At 39.3% G+C, this 17424-nt stretch overlaps 1 protein-coding gene across 7 annotated transcripts in view; it reads left to right on the top strand.

Annotated features, from left to right (window-relative positions):
* LOC106089892 (uncharacterized) overlaps nt 1–16695 on the top strand; it is a 289467-nt gene extending 272772 nt beyond the window's left edge. For all 7 annotated transcript variants that reach the window (XM_059364663.1, XM_059364661.1, XM_059364660.1 and 4 more), the window contains 2 exons: nt 15803–16275; nt 16339–16695. In XM_059364663.1, coding sequence (XP_059220646.1) covers nt 15803–16275; nt 16339–16565 — 700 coding nt within the window. In that variant the 3' untranslated portion in view covers nt 16566–16695. The remainder of the gene's footprint in view (nt 1–15802; nt 16276–16338) is intronic.
* Nucleotides 16696–17424: the final 729 nt, after the last annotated feature.

Raw genomic sequence — 17424 nt, 5'->3', positions numbered from 1 at the left:
TTCTTATTTTTATTTTCTACTAGCTGACCCGGGCCCGCTCCGCTGAGCCCTTTTTTACTTTATACGGAACAAAAGCATCCTTGGAATATTTATTTTCGACAATTAACGATCTTTTAGTGAAATACCATGCTACGAAAATAGTATATCGCTTGACTAACAGTTTAACAATATATGTGCCTTTATCTGAATCCCATATGATCTTTATTGGTCTACGAATTTAAGTTTGGATGAGAGATGTACTCCATTCTTAAAATACTTAATTTCAGCCCAATATTCTCATGATGTCTGATTTAGTGGTGTTTTCGGGGGAGATGTGGTCCCCCAGATACTTGACCCTGAAAAAATATCAGCATCGTGCTCTTCTCTCAAATAGCATTTATTTAAACCCGATATTGTCATTGGCTTAAGAGGAGTTTACAGGATGAGCCGTTCCCCAAAAACATGGCCCCAAAATAGGTTACCAAATTCGTTTTCTAATCTCAAATACCTTTCATTTGAGCTACATATGAGCATGGTCGAAAATTTTTCTCCCTTTGGGGGTGTTTTGGGAAACGGGTGATGCCCTAAATACATGGTCCTACATTTGAATATCAAATTCGTATTCTACTTCAAAATACCTTTATTTGAGCCCCATATTGCGATGGTCACTAAAAAACTGCTGTTTGTGGGGTATTTTGGGAAAGGGGTAGACCCCCAGAAAATTGGTCTCGAAAATGGGTATCAAATCTTGCTCTACCCCCCAATACCTTTCATTTAAGCTCCACATATATCTATATATCATTTATTTGAACACCATATTGTCATTACCCTAAAAATTGAATAAAAAATTCGTTTTCTAATCTCATCTAAACTCCTTATAGCAAAAGTCAGCAAATTTGTCCGTTTTGGGGTATTGGCCCTTAAAACTATAAATATTTAGTTCCACTCTCTTTAAGACCCAAACTGTCTTGGTGAGCAAATACGTCCTATTTGGGGTTTTCTATGGTGGTGGGACGTCCGCTAGACAGTTGGCCCCTAATGTTGATATCAGATACGTGGTCTTCTCCCTCATACCTTTAATTTAAACCCCATATTTCCATAGTCGGCAAACATGACCGGCTTGGGGGATGGGCGGCCACTCAGTGAGTTGACCTTGAAAATATATATCGGATTCGTGTTCCACTTTAAAAACCCTCTTATTTGAGCCTCATATTGCAATAGTCAGCAAATACTTACTATTTGGGTGGTGTTGTGGGGGTGGGGTGGCCCCATAGACACTTTTCCCGAAAATTGATATCCAATTCGTGCTTTACTCCCAAAGACCTTTCATTAGAGCCCCATATTGCTATGGTCGTAAATTTGGGGGATGTTTTTGGTGAGAGGCGGCCCCCCAAAGCCCCATATCCCATAGTCAGTAAATAAGTCCTGTTTGGGGGGTGTTTTTGAAAAGGGGTGGACCCCCAGAAACGTGGTCCCACATTTGGATATCAGATTCGTATTCTACTCGCAAATACCTTTTATTTGAGTCCCATATTGCCATGGTCGGTAAATGTGTCCAATTTAGGGGTGTTTTGGGGCTTGGGGTTGTCCCCCTAGCACTTGGTCCAACAATTGGATATCAGATACGTTTTCTTATCCTTATCCTTTTCTCACGGTCGAAGCTATTTTGTTTCGATCGTTTCAAAATTTTCCTTCCTTTTCAGTTTAATATGTAGGTACATATTTATATTAATGTTTTGTTGTATATATACATTCTCGTATAAACATGTATGTTTTATCCGTTTCATAATTTCAATAAGTGTTTATATAACAAAAATTACTTATTTTTCCATTATACTATTTTTTTTTTTAAATACAAAAGATAAAATTTATAATTTTAAAGAATTCCTCAATACCATGATTATTTACTTTTTCTGCAAATTATATTTTTTATTTCAAAAATTCATGCGAAGTTTTTTTAATTCTCTAGCATTATACACTCAAATGCGGGAAAGACTAAACCAACTTTTAGTTTCACCAAAAACAACTTGATAAGACAAAAAACAGATAAAACAATATGAATCATCCCGTACTGTAAGAGGGATTATGGTGATAAATATGTTATCACTACATGCAGGTGAAGTTGTAAATTTCACCCTGATTGGCTTTTAGTTAGGTTAGGTTTAAGTGGCAGTCCGCCATCAGACTCACATAGATGTTTTCGTCCATTGCGATACCACAGGAATAGAAGAAGGAAGATGCCTTCTAGATCCTACCGTTGAACCATCCAATAACTTGCGAATGTTCACATCCGCTAAATCAGACAGGTTCTCAAAGAAATGAGAACCTAAAGTGGAATTCCTTTTGACTGCTAGAGCGGGACACACACACAGAAGGTGTTCTATAGTCGATGCCTTCAGTCTGTCAGCATGTTTTCCGATAGACAATGACCTGCCATGGCAGACACAATGACTGAGACACTGTTCTAGCCAATGACAGCAAAGCAGTAGATCTCTTCAAGTCTAGATTAGGCCACATTGTCTTGGAATGCTCACAGCCCCCTCTTCGTGACCATCTATCAATCGTTGTCCTTCGGGCCTGATCCTGAATACTTAGCTTACATGTCGCTAGAGGCATACCTACAAATTCCAGAATCCCTTGAAAGTGTAGGGTAGGGCTCGCATGCTCGTCCGCTTTAAATTCCCTAGGATAGCTCTGTCTGTAGTCCGGCACCCAGAACAGGTCAATTTTGAACTGTTCAGCCACCTCTTTCAGAGATCTTCGACAGTCGAGGGCCGTTTTTGTGTTCAGAAATACGTTCTCCAAGGATTTAATGGCTACCTGGCTGTCTGAGAAGATATTTATGCCGATAGTTTTATGGCATTACATCTAAGCCATTCCACCACTTCCTTAATTGCAAGGATCTCCGCTTGATACACACTGCAGTGATAGGGTAATCTTATCGATATGACCAGTTGTAGATCTTTAGAGTACACCCAAAGCCCAACTGGTCGTTTAGTTTGAAACCATCCGTATGGAAGTCTATGTAACTTCTGTTACCAGGGATAGCGCTGTTCCAATCGGTTCTATCAGCAATAGTGGTGCAATAATTTTTATCAAAAAGCGGCTCAGGTAGTGTGTAGTCCATACTGCCTGGAACATCGGATATTGTATCAAGGATGACACAGTGTCCGGTAGCCCACTTTTCTGTTGTACGTAGAGCTTCCTGAAGTATATCTTTTAAAGTGCAGGGAAACTTTCCCGTAGCCGCGATTGCCACGTCATCAGCATACTCGACCACTTTTACACCTTTCGCATTCTCCACGGAGCTGCAGAATTCCACCCAGGATGTGTTCTGAGTCTTTCTTAGGTCACCCTTGTATTTTCTTAGCTCAGCCTTGTAGATGTCTCAATCGTGTAGTGCTCTTGTGGCATTTGCTCTGTTGAAGAGTTTTCTGCAGTTCTTCCTTAGACCAACCAGCCCCTTGGCTTCGCACTAGGACATGCTGACACAAGCGAGTCATTCATTTCGAACCGAACACTGATTTTGGTAATAAAATTCAATGATTTGCAAGCGTTGCTCGTTAGTAAGTCTATTCATGATGAAATGTCAAAGCATACTGAGCATCTTTCTCTTTGACACCATGTCTGAAATCCCACGTGATCTGTCAAATACTAATGCATGAAAATCCTAACCTCAAAAAAATCACCCTTTAGTACCTCCTGCTTGTTCCTGGTAATAAAGGTAGGTTTATCGCCTTTATTACAAATCGCCAGATTGCAACTTATTACAATATATATTCAATTAGCAACTCCTATGGGTGACTATCATAAATTACCTAGTGTTGATGCTGACTGAAGAGGGATTTGAACCCATCTGCTACGCAGACGATGTTATAATACTTCTAAGGGGTAAGGATTCGAACAAGCTATGCAGAAGGCCCGAAAGGGTATGGCATATTACTGGGCTAGACCCAGAGGTCTCAATGTTAACCCATAGAAGACTGAAATATGCCTGTTCACGACGAAGATGAAAGTGGGCCAATTTAACGCACCACGTTTCCTCAATAAGATGATTTCGATATCTGACAAGGTCAAAGACTTAGGTGTGAACTTGGACAGGTAACTGAATTGGAAGTGTCACATTCAGGAGCGTACTGAGAAGGCTCAAAAATGTTATGCACTATGTAGACGGGCCGTAGGCTCGAAATGGGACCTGAATCCTAAGATAGTCCACTGGCTCTACAGGAGAGTGATTAGACCAATACGTACTTACGCCTCAGTAGTTTGGTGGACTGCTATGGAAAAAAAGTGCAACACAAGGACCATACAACAGGTTCAGAGAACATATTGTCTTGGCATAGGCGGAGCGATGAGGACCACGCCCACTAGGTCATTGGAGACTATTCCAGATATCCAACCCATTGACATACAGGTTAATTGTAAGGCAGCCACTGCGGCTATGAGACTTAAGGCGATGGGAGAATGGATTAAGGATGGGAGCAGCTCAGAACATTGCGGTATAATCGAGGCGGCAATAGGAAACCTGGAAGGAAGTGAAGATGTTTCCGATAGGATACCTGAGATGAAACTTGAGGTCGAGTCCGAGGCACTGCTGTCATCGGCACAGTCTTGGATTGACGGAACCCTAGTATTGCCATCTGGAAGATCATATTACACGCAGCTCAGACCATTGCGGTATAATCGAGGCGATGACAGGAAACCTGGAAGGAAGGGAAGAGATTTCCGATCGGATACCTGAGATGAAACTTGAGGTCGAGTGCGAGGCACTGCTGTCATCGGCACAGTCTTGGATTGACGGAACCCTAGTATTGCCATCTGGAAGATCATGTTACACGGATAGATCAAAGCTGGAGGACAAAGTAGGTCTGGGGGTTTAAATTGAGAACCCAGGGACTGAGATCCGGGCGATCACGGAATGCGTGAAGTGGTGTGGTGCTAACGTGAGGACGTCGGACATCTTTACTGACAGCAATATTGCCATAATGGCAGTAACAATCAGGACGGTAAGGTCACGAACAGTCTTGCAGTATAAGAAGGCGATTAACGCCTTCTCTGAGAATGGCAAAATCTGCATCGTTGTGCAGGGCCATTACGGAGTAAGGGGAAATGAAAGGGCAGACGATTTGGCGGTGAAGGCCAGAGGACTGCCGAGAATAAACTTGGTTACCCCATGCCTTTCGGGTCGACGCAGTCCGAGTTAAGGGAGTAAGCGACGAATGCGCATGCAACATTGTGGAACAGCGAAACAGTCGGTAGGTCGGCGAAAATCCTATGAGGGGATCCAGATCGTGAGAAGACGAGGCTATTACTGAAAGAAAGTCAGAAGGAGGTCAGTATAGCTATTGGTGTCATAACGGGACACATATGAATACGAGCCCACTTATGTAAAAACGGTGCGGCAATAGATAGCATGTGTAGGGCATGCGGGAAGATGATGAGACGTTGGAGCAGTTCCTTTGTCATTGCCCGGCTTTCGTGTCCAACAGCTACCGGCACTTGAGTGGGGACACAATATCAGACATGTATCAACTTAAGGAGTGGTATTGAAAACAATTAAGGATTTTTTAGATAGCACGGGATTCCTAACTTAAATTTTTTTAAGGTTACATTATAGTTTTTAAAGCGCGCAACAAGCCGATTAGTTGACAAATATATTAGAAATCCCAGTGTCATCATCTGCAACATCTTTTCCGAAATGTAACCACTCTGGACAATCATAAGATCGACTAAGATAAGATAAGATAGATTTAATGAAACCATAAAAAGATTTAGGATTAGATATCAATTCATTCTCGTCCTCATTCTCGATGTATAGATATGGTATAGTTTTTTATTCGAGATAGAATATTCCGATCTTATGACGGGAAGTCTGTTTTAAAGCAAAAATAGCTAGTTTCATCCAAATAAGAGTTAGCAGAATCCTTAGAAGAGGACACTAAGGAAAATTGTACCTTTATTGCGATATGATATTTATTCTCAGGGTGGACTAAAAGATCGCATGGAAAAACCAAAAAATTGTGAGGATGACTTACGAATATAAGGTCGAGAAGTTTACCAAAGAAGTTGTAAATATTATTAATTTGTGTTAAGCTGGAACTAAATAATGAACCAATACATTGGTAAGTACTTTTGCTAGTTGCAGTAGGTAAAAGATCATTAGTGTCTGGACTACAAGTCCTTTTTATGTTTTGCAAATTAAAATCTCCGAGAGCAATTAAGATATCGTTGTACTTTGCTAATTCAAATGCGCAAAGAATAGACGACGTATGCTTGACAAATATATCAACACTCGAACTGGGTGGAACATATGAGCATGTGATGTAAAGTGTTAAATTCTTTAGAGAAACTCAAACAGAGACAATTTCAATATCAACCGACAAGGGTAGAGAACGTTCTTGTGTCGTAAATCGAGTAGACACAGATATAAGCACCCCGCCTCCTATTCTTTTGAAACAATCATTACGATCACGTTTAAAAATTTTAAACTGTTGACATAAAATTTCCCTATCATATACATCATCTTGGAGCCAGGTCTCAGTGAATGCAATCATATCGTGATTTAAATCAAATATAATAAATAGGGGGATAACTTAGAATTTAAGTCTCTAACACTTTAATTCACAATGCAAATATCTTTAACAGAAGGTGTTACAATTAGTTTTTTGAATAAGTGTTTGGCTTATAAACTACATTAGATTTTTGAGTATCCCTGTAAACATATTCATGAATTATTGCTTAAGGAGGCCAGAAAGATGAATTAACAATTATTTAAAAAATATCTTCAGGACAATTATTTTAAATGAGGTCTTACTGCGTTTTTTTGCGTTTTTTTAACTCATGAATAGCGCTAATCTTGCTGTTAATATATGTAGTTATATCGTCTTCGGAAGCTTCAGCAGCAAAACGGACAGCAAATATCGTTTTCTTCGGTACGATAATACGTAAATTTGAACTTGGAGTGCTTGGAACATTTGGAGATTTCGGCAAGTTTAGGGGCGAAAAAAAATTAATTTGTGGCTGATGGAAATTCAGTGGTTAATTTGTTGACATCGGTAGTTTTTAAGGTGGATGCACTTGTAGAGGGAGTATCAAGAAGAGTGCTTTTTGGTACAGGTGGGACATTTATTTCGTCGTTTATCGGACTGTTTCTTTCTTTTACATAAAAAGAGTCAAAAGAAGTTAATCCAAACAGGATGTACTATCGAACATTGATTTATATTTGTTGAACTCTTTCATGACTGAATTAAGTTCAAGGGATATTTTATTAAATGCCAAACGTGTAGTTATAAAAAATGTTAAAAATCCGGCATCTTACGATCGGCATTTAGAACAGCACCAAAGTAAGCCTTTATTTTCTCTTAGATTGTCTGCATTTTCCACGCATTTGTCGTGATAAGAGCCAAGACAAAGCCGGCAGGATACCATAGTGTCTACAGACAAGTTTTTGCAGTTAACCTTTGAACAGGTAATTTTAACAAATTAGTTACTTTGTCTGCAGGGTTCTTGACTTTAAGATGATTTGTTGTAAAAGCTATACCACACTTAGTGAAAATGTTTAAAAAGAGCTTTATCTCGTTAAACAACCAACTTTAACACAACGTTTAATACAGAGGTTTTATGTAGGAGCAACAGCTATTATGTTAAGAATATCAGCCAATATACGAAGTGGTGCTTAACGTAATGTTCATTGGCAAGTATTGATTAAAGCTTTTTATGACACAAAGTTTTGCATTGTTTTGTTACGAACAAAGCCCAAAAAGGAAAAGGTAAAAACCAATCCGATGCAAAAGTTCTTTGTTTTATTTTTCCAAAAAAAAACAAGTTAACAGCGCCAAATGACAACAAAGTTTACAGTAACTTCAATGTAGAAACACTTATTTAGTTTTTCACTGGCAATTTATTTTTTAATGCGAATGATTTATCGTTTTTAAGGAGCGAGTAAAACACACGTCCTCACAGTATGGGCATGAAAAGGTTATTTATTTTACAAATCTTTATACTCTCCACCATAGGATGGGGAATACTATCTTCGCCATTCCGTTTATAACACATCGAAATATTGGTCTAAGACTCCATAAAGTACAATATATACTAACTTGATTGCCATGACATACTCGATCTAGTCGATCTAGCCATATCTGTTTGCCTGTGGAAAGCTAAGCTGTGCTAAGTATGGCCAAAATCGCTTCATAGCCTGATATATCTCCCATATTTGTACAATGACCTAGGACCTTCAACATGCGTGCCAAATATGGTCTGAATCGTTCTATAATCTGATATACAATAGCTCCCATATAAACCGGTCTGCCCATATTACTTCTTAACCCGCTATAGGGCGCAATTCTTATCCGATTTGGCTGAAATTTTGCACAATGACTTCTACTATGGTCTCCAACATCCAAACTTAGTATGTATGTTATGAACCGATTCGTTTCATAACATGATATAGCTCCAATATCATGGAATTTCTATCGTTTATCCGTAAAAAGAGATACTGGGCAAAGAACTTGACAAATGCGTTCCATGGTAAAGGGTATGTTAAATTCGGCCCGGCTGAATGTGCACGTTTCTACTTGTTCATTTATAGATTGTATACCCACCTCCATAAATGGGGGTAAGTTTGAAATACCTCGAAAAAGTGATGTACGACCCCATAAGTGTATATGTATATGAGAGTGGTTTAAAGAAAAATTTTTGTCTCTACCCCCCGTAAATTTTTTTTTATTTTGTTAGATATTATTAATTTTTTCATATGTTAGATATTAGGATTCCCAAAATTTGCGACTAATCGGTAGTCGATAACACGTACTGCTGTTTTAAAAATCTAAATTTTTTTGGTTTTTTGGCGACTTTAGGGACTTCGGCCGCCCATATCTAAAGCTATTTGCCTGTGTCATACATCATATTAAAGGTCCTTCTCTAGGTCTAAAGCTATTTCTTTTACTTTATATGGAACAAAAGTTTTTTTGAAACATTTATTTTTGACAATTAAAGAGCGTTTAGTGAAATACCATGCTACGAAAATAGTATAACGCTTGACTAACAGTTTAACAATTCCAGTGCCTTTATCTGCATCACATATGATCTTTATTGGTATACGAATTTAAGTTTGGATGTAAGGGTTCTTAAAATACTTTATTTCAGCCTGATATTCTCACGGTATCTGATTTAGTGGTGTTTTCGGGGGTGAGGTGGTCCTGAAAATATATCAGCATAGTGCTCTACTTTCAAATACCATTTACTTAAACTCCATATTGCCATTGGTTTAGGGGAGTTTACACGACGAGGCGTCCCCCAAACACATGGTTATGAAATTCGTTTTCTAATCTCAAATACATTCATTTCAGCCACATATTGGCAATTTTTACCCTAAGGGGGTGTTTTGGGGAAGGTGTAGAAAATTGGAAATTGGTCCCGAAAGTGGGTGTCAATTCGTGCTCTACCCTCCAATATCTGTCATTTAAGCTCCACATTGTCATGGTCGGTAAATATGCCCGATTTAGGGTTGTTTTGGGAATTGGTTTGGTCCCTCAAACACTAAGCCCGGAAAATATATCAGCATCGTGCGCTATTCTCATATATCTATATAGCATTTATTTGAACCCTATATTGCCATTAGCCTCAAAATTGGATATCACATTCGTTTTCTAATCTCATTTAAACTCCTTATTTCAAAAGTCAGCAAATACGTCCTATTTGGGGGTTGTTATGGTGATGGGACGTCCCCTAGACAGTTGGTCCTCATTGTTGATATCACATACGTGGTCTATTCCCAAATACCTTTAATTTGAGCCCCATATTTCCATAGTTAGCAAACATGATCGGCTTGGGGGGTGTTTTGGGGCATGGGCGGCCACTCAGTGAGTTGGCCTTGAAAATATATCGGATTCGTGTTATGGGGGTGGGGTGGCCCCATAGACATTTTTCCCGAATATTGAGATCAGATTTATTTGAGCCCCATACTGCTATGGACGTAAATTTGTCCCTTTTGGGGAGAGGCGGTCCTCCAAACACTTGGTCCCATATTTTGATATCAGATTCGTATTCTACATTCAAATACCTTTTATTTTAGCCCCATATTCCCATGGTTAGCAAATAAATCCTGTTTGGGGGTGTTTTGGGGAAGAGGTGGACCGCCAGAAACGGGGTCCCACATTTGGATATTAGATACGTATTCTACTCGCAAATACCTTTCATTTGAGTCCCATATTGCCATGGTCGGTAAATATGTCCGATTTAGGGGTGTTTTGGGGGTTGGGGTGGTCCCCCTAACACTTGGTCCGACAATTGGATATCAAATACGTTTTCTTATCCTAAATACCTTTCATTTGAGTCCCATATTGTCGTGATTGATCTAAATATATGTTTTGTAGGTTTTAGGGTGGGGCGGCCCCCCCTAGGTACCCCATCCGAAATTTGGATACCAAATTTTTATTTTTATGGTACTATATGTGCACACACAAAATTTCGTTTAAATCGCACGACTCATCTCCGAGATCTGGCGTTTCTGAAATTTAGGGTAGGGGGAGGGTTCGCCCCCCTCCAGATATCAAAAAATGTAGTACCCTTTTTTTACCACGGGATCATTATGCACCATCTGTGAAAATTTCAAGAAATTCGGTTCAGCCGTTTCTGAGTCTATAATGAACACACAAACAAACAAACCTACAAAAAAACACAAATTGATTTTTATATATAAGATAGCGAAGAACGCAAGTAAAAGGTGATTTTTAAGCTATTTTCATTTTGGCAACACTGGTTTAAACAGCTCACGCACGTTTCGTGTTTTGTTTCACCGTCAAACGTCGTCAGTTTGATTTATAATTTAGACATGAATCGTCTTACAAACGAACATCGCTTGCAAATTATTGAATTTTATTATCAAATTGTGTGCTCTGCTAAGAAAGCTCATCGCGCGCTTCTTCCATTTTATGGTAAGCTCATTTTTGGATCAATGGGTACGTAAATAAGCAGAATAGTCGATTTTGAAGTGAAGATCAGCCAGAAACATTGCAAGAGCTACCAATACATCTAGAAAAAGCCACAGTTTGGTACGATTTATGGGCTGGTGGCATCATTGGACCGTACTTCTTCAAAGATAATGTGAATCGTAACGTAACTGTGAATGGTGAGCGCAACCGAGAGATGATATCTAACTATTTTTGCACAAAATGCAAGAACTTGCCTTGCGTGACATGTGGTTTCAACAAGACGGTGCCTCATGCCACACAGCACGCATAACAATGGACTTATTGAGAGGCGAGTTCGGTGAACATTTTATTTCACGTTCGGGACCGGTCAATTGGCCGCCTAGGTCGTGTGATTTAACGCCTTTAGAAATGTTGGAAAGAGTATGCCAAAATTTGGCTAAGCGGAGATTTGAGGCGCAGTCACGGTCAACATTTGCTGAAATAATCTTCAAACAATTAATTATATGGACCGTGCTGTCGATTCAAATAAGGATTTAATGAATTTTTTGTACTGATTTGGAGATAATGAAGCGAATGTTCCTAAAAACTTTATTCTAGGTTATCAAAATTTTAGAGGCTTAAACACTAAATTATCATCTTTATTTATTGAAAGCTACGATTTTAGTAACAATGTTATTGCATTTACTGAAACTTGGATTCATAGCAACGTTTTCAATACTGAAGTTTTTTGTCAGAAGTTTAAGATATTTAGACGAGATCGCGCTGATAGTACAGAGAACAGAGGCAGTGGAGTTCTTTTAGCAGTTTCTACTGATTTGCCTACGGAAGAAATTTTCGGTTGATATTGAAATAGTTGCCGTAGAGATCCGTACGAAACATTTGACAATTTTTATCACTTGTTGATATATCCCTCCCTGTTCAATCATTGATATACAATATGTATGAAGCATATTTCATTTATACTTCATGTCTTCCAGTTTGCAAAATCTAACGATATATTGATAGCTCTTGGCAATTATAATCTGCCAAATATTAAATGGATTGAAGTATCTGATATTGATTTTTTACCCACTGAAACGAATGAAAGTATAAGTCCATTATTAAGTCTTGGTCTATCACAGACAAATAACTCGTTTCGGAAGACTCCTTGATATTATATTTATAAGTCATCCTCGCGATATTTTGATTTCTCGTTCGGATTCCATTACCACCCCTGAAGGCAAATATCACCCTACTATACATATTCAGATTTCTGTAGTGCTCTATGCGAGAACAGATTACCAGAAACTGAATTCACTTTTGGCTCAATGGATTTTCATTAACAATAAACGTCGATCTAACGAGTTTCCAAAGGTATTGAAATGCGGTCAAGCTGTTACAAATGATGAATTGGGATATCAAATAGTTTTGCATCATTTTCTAAGACCACTTATCCCACCAAAGGGCATGGTGACACTCTCCAATACCCTACCAGGTTTCTGAATCTCTAATATAAATATTCATGGGCTTGATGATCAAACTGTTTTACAAAACTTGAAATGCCTTAAAAGTATGATAGTTCCTGGACCTAATGGGATCCCAGGGAGCATACTAAAGCACTGTGCAGAACATCTTGCACTTTCTCTTTGCATGATTTTCAACAAGTCACACTGGCGGTATGCATTGATATCGAGGGGGCTTTTAACAATGTGCGGACCGAGGGCGGACCCGGTTCTTAGGACTGGATAAACCAAATGCTAAGTGGATAAATTGTGTGTCCCATAGCATGAATATAAGGGAGAAAGTGGCACAAGGCACGCCGCCACAGGGAGGCATTTTATCGCCACTCCTTTGGGTGATTACCATAAATGACTTATTACGGATGCTGGCTGAGGAGGGATTTGAACCCGTCTGCTATGCAGACGATGTTATAATACTTCTAAGGGGTAAGGATCCGAACGAGCTATGCATAAGTGCCGAAAGGATCTTGCATATGGCATTTGACTGGGCTAGACCCGGAGGTCTCTGTGTTAACCCAGAGAAGACAGAAATATGCCTGTTCACGAGGAAGACGAAGGTGGGCCACTTTAACGCATCACGCTTCCTCAATAAGATGATTTCGATATCTGACGAGGTCAAATACTTAGGTGTGATCTTGGGCAGGAAACTGAATTGGGAGTGTCACATTCAGGAGCGTACTGAGAGGCTCAAAGATGTTGCGCACTATGTAGACGGGCCGTAGGCTCGAAATGGGACCTGAATCCTAGGATAGTCCACTGGCTCTACAGGAGAGTGATTAGACCAACACTTTCTTATGCCTCAGTAGTTTGGTGGATTGCTATGGAGAAAAAGTGCAACATAAGGACCATACAACAGGTTCAGAGAATATATTGTCTTGGCATAGGCGGTGCGATGAGGAACACGCTCACTAGGGCACTAGAGACTATTCTATATATCTGACCCATTGACATGCAGATTAAGTGTGAGGCAGCCACTTCGGCTACGAGACTTAAGGCAATGGGGGAATGGATTGAGGATGGGAGCAGATCAAACCATCGCGGTATAATCGAGGCAACGATAGGAAACCTGGAAGGAAGAGAAGAGGATTCCGATCGGATACCTGAGATGAACCTTGAAGTCAAGTGCGAGGCACTACTGCCATCGGTACAGTCTTGGATTGACGGAGCTCTAGAATTGCCATCTGGAAGATCATGTTACACGGATGGATCAAAGCTAGAGGACAGATTGGACCTGGGGTTTACATTGAGAACCCAGGACTGAGATTTGTTTAGACTGCCTGACCATAATACGGTTCTGCAGGCAGAGATCCTGGCGATCACGGAATGTATGAAGTGGTGTGGTGCTAACGCGAGGACGTCGATTGTGAACATCTTTACCGACAGTAAAATTGCCATAAGGACAATAACAACCAGGATGGTAAGGTCACGAACAGTCTTGCAGTGTAAGAAGGAGATTAACGCCTTCTCTGATGATGGCAAAATCCGCATCGTTTGGGTGCCGGGCCATAACGGAGTAAGGGGAAATGAAAGGACAGACGATTTGGCGGTGAAGACCAGAGGACTGGCATCAATAAACTTGGTTAACCCGAAGCCTTTCGGGTCGACGCAGTCCGAGTTAAGGGAGTGGGCGAGGAATGCGCATGCAACATTGAGGAACAGCGAAACGGTCGGTAGGACGGCGAAAATCCTATGGGGGATACAGTTCGTGAGCAGACGAGGCTATTACTGAAAGGAAGCAAGAAGGGGGTCAGTATAGCTATTGGTATTGACGTGGTATAAGTAACAAAAATGAAAACGCCAACAATTAAAAAATTAACTATTATTTTACTTTGTCTTCCTAACACGTCTAGTTAAGTTTTGAGAATGAAAAAAAATTTTTGTACAATGAATATGACAAAAGCCTACTACATCTAGCAATATTTTAAGATTCCAAAATTATTTGAATACAAAAACAAACAAGTTATTTCAAAGGCTACTAGTTAGAGAAAAATAATTTAAAATAGAGTTATTTGAAATTAACAAAGGTAATGAAATTTAAACTTAATTTGTTAAAAATTAAAATTATTTGATGTAGGAATAATAATTGTGGAACCACCACAGTATCATAACGGGACACATAGGACTACGAGCTCACTTATGTAAAGTCAGTGCTGCAAGTGATAGCATGTGTAGCGCATGTCATTGCCCGGCTTTCGCGTCCAACATCTACCGGTATTTAGTTGGAGACACAATATCGGACATGAACCAACTTAGGGGAGTGGTATTGCAAACAATTAGGGATTTTGCAAGTAGCACGGAATTCCTAACATAAAATTTTCTTTTTAGATGTTACTTTATAGTTTTTAGAGCGCACAACAAGCTGATTTCTGGCTTAGGTGTATGTCCATAGTGGCATGGGGCCACTATATCTATATCAAGTTAATGATTTGAATGTTGGTGACCATAGCAAATGTCATTGTGTAAAATTTCAGCTATATCGGATAAGAATTACGTGTTTCGGGCTATGGAGCGATTCAAACCGTATTTACCAATTTTGTTGAAGGTCATGGGAGAAGTCGTTGCTTAAAATTTCAGCCAAATCGGATAAGAATTGCGCCCTCTAGAGGCTTAAGAAATATAATCGGGAGATCGGTTTATGTGGTAGCTACAATATATCAGGTTATAAGTCGATTTAGATGATACTTTGCATAGTTGTTGCCAAGTTGAGACCAAACGAAACACTATACCTTTCAGCCAAATCGGACAATAATTGCACTGCCTAGAGGCTGAAAAAGTCAAGATCTGAGATCAGATGTGCCCCATTTACAATTCCAACCGACTAGCAATAAGTATTTGTGCAAAATTTCAAGCGTCTAGTTTTACTCCTGCGAAAGTTAGTGTACTTTCGACAAACAAACGGACGGACCTGGCTAGATCAGCTTAAAATGTCATGACGATCAAGAATATGTATACTTTATGGGGTCTAAGACGAATATTTCAAGGTGTTACAAACGTAATGAAGATATTAGTATACCCCCATCCTATGGTAGAGGGTATAAAAATGAAAGGGTCCCTTCCACAAAGCCACTTAGCAGACATTTTGTCTGATCGGGACAATACGTGATTGAAATGAAAGGTATCGAGAATATAATTTGATTTCCAAATCTGAGCCAAGAGGTGGTTCCACGGTCTCAATATTTAGGCGAAAAGAGTTGGCAGTAGGTGGGAATGTGAATGAAGTGTCGTGGGCTCACTTTTAATATGGGGTTTCAATGAAGCTTTTGATTAGATTACAAACACGTATACCAATAGACATTTTGTTGCACCTTATATAAAAGGCAAAGTGGAGTGTGCCGGGTTCAACTAGTATATGTAAATATTGTAATATATGAAATTCGTCTTTTATTTCAGAATACTGGTATGTGGCGATGAAACCCAAAAGCCCTTCCCTCTTCTTGTTTGGCATTTATCACAAAGAAAACTCCTTTATGATTTACGCATTCCGCACCATGACTTTTTAACCGCCCTGTCGGCCATCACTCACGAAGGATCATATGTGTGTGTTGTTGCGAAGGAATTGAATGAACCTACCCCTAACTTTATTGTGGTGTACGATTTACAGAGCGGAACATTATTCAAGAAGTGGAAACCAACGTGCGATACTACTTCATTGGCAATATCCCAAACGAATGCGTGTGTCATTGCGGGATTGGAGAATGCCAAAATACTTATATGGGATCTAGTAACAGGAAACTGCAGAGCAACATTAAATGGACATAATGCTCCAGTGACCTTACTCAAACTCGATCCAATGTGTAAAGTTCTCATGTCCACAGATAAGGAAGGTCGAGATAATGCCTTACGCTTATGGGAGTTGCAAACAGGTATTTGTGTGTATCAAATGGTAACATTCATTTTGTACACTAAATTGCTGAGTTTTTTTTCAGGAAAGTCCTTAGGAGTTTTCAAACCACCTGCAACAATTTCTGCTTGTGAAATTTTGCCCAACTGTACCTATGTTGCTGTGGCATTGGCAGATCGTTCCGAACTTTTAACACTGGCGCTCAACAATTTCGCTTTAAATTTAACTCCTGATGATAGCCTCTATGTGCAGTATGGCAACCAAGATAATCAAAACAAAATATTTCAGTTAAACTTGGATAAAACTGTATAGCTATAAATCATATTATCCAAAATATTTTTCTATTATAATGTGTAGTTAATTACGTGGAAAAAATACCCATAGCATTTACAATGCATCCATATGCATAAAATCTGCCAATTAAAGTTAAAAGACAGTTACATTCAAACGTGTTTTAGTAGCATGGGGATATCGCTAATGTGGGTTTGATTCTTTATTTCAATAATCTTACAATTACTAGCTGACCCGGGCCCGCTCCGTTGAGCCTTTTTTACTTTATATGGAACAAAAGCATCCTTGGAATATTTATTTTCGACAATTAAAGATCTTTTAGTGAAATGACGTGCTACGAAAATAGTATATCGCTTGACTAACAGTTTAGCAACATATGTGCCTTTATCAGAATCCCGTATGATCTTTATTGGTCTACGAATTTATGTTTGGATGAAAGGTGTACTCCATTCTTAAAATACTTCATTTCAGCCCGATATTCTCATGTCTGATTTAGTGGTGTTTTCGGGGGAGATGTGGTCCCCCAGATACTTGGCCCTGAAAAAATATCAGCATCGTGCTCTTCTCTCAAATACCATTTATTTAAACCCGATATTGCGATTGGGTTAAGAGGAGTTTACAGGATGAGGCGTCCCCCAAACACATGGCCCCAAAATAGATCATCTAATTCGTTTTCTAATCTCAAATAACTTTCATTTGAGCCACATATTGGCATGGTCGACAATTTTTTTTCCTTTGGGGGTGTTTTTTTTGGGAAAGGAGTAGACCCCCAGAAAATTGGTCCCGAAAATGGGTATCAATTTTTGCTCTACCCCCCAATACCTTTCATCTAAGCTCCACATATAGCTATATATAATTTATTTGAACCCCATATTGTCAT

Source organism: Stomoxys calcitrans, chromosome 3 (genome assembly GCF_963082655.1).
Source record: "Stomoxys calcitrans chromosome 3, idStoCalc2.1, whole genome shotgun sequence".
In the NCBI taxonomy this organism is placed as follows: Eukaryota; Metazoa; Arthropoda; class Insecta; order Diptera; family Muscidae; genus Stomoxys; species Stomoxys calcitrans.
Note: the sequence above shows the minus strand (reverse complement) of the source record. Positions and strands in the feature narration are given on the sequence as shown.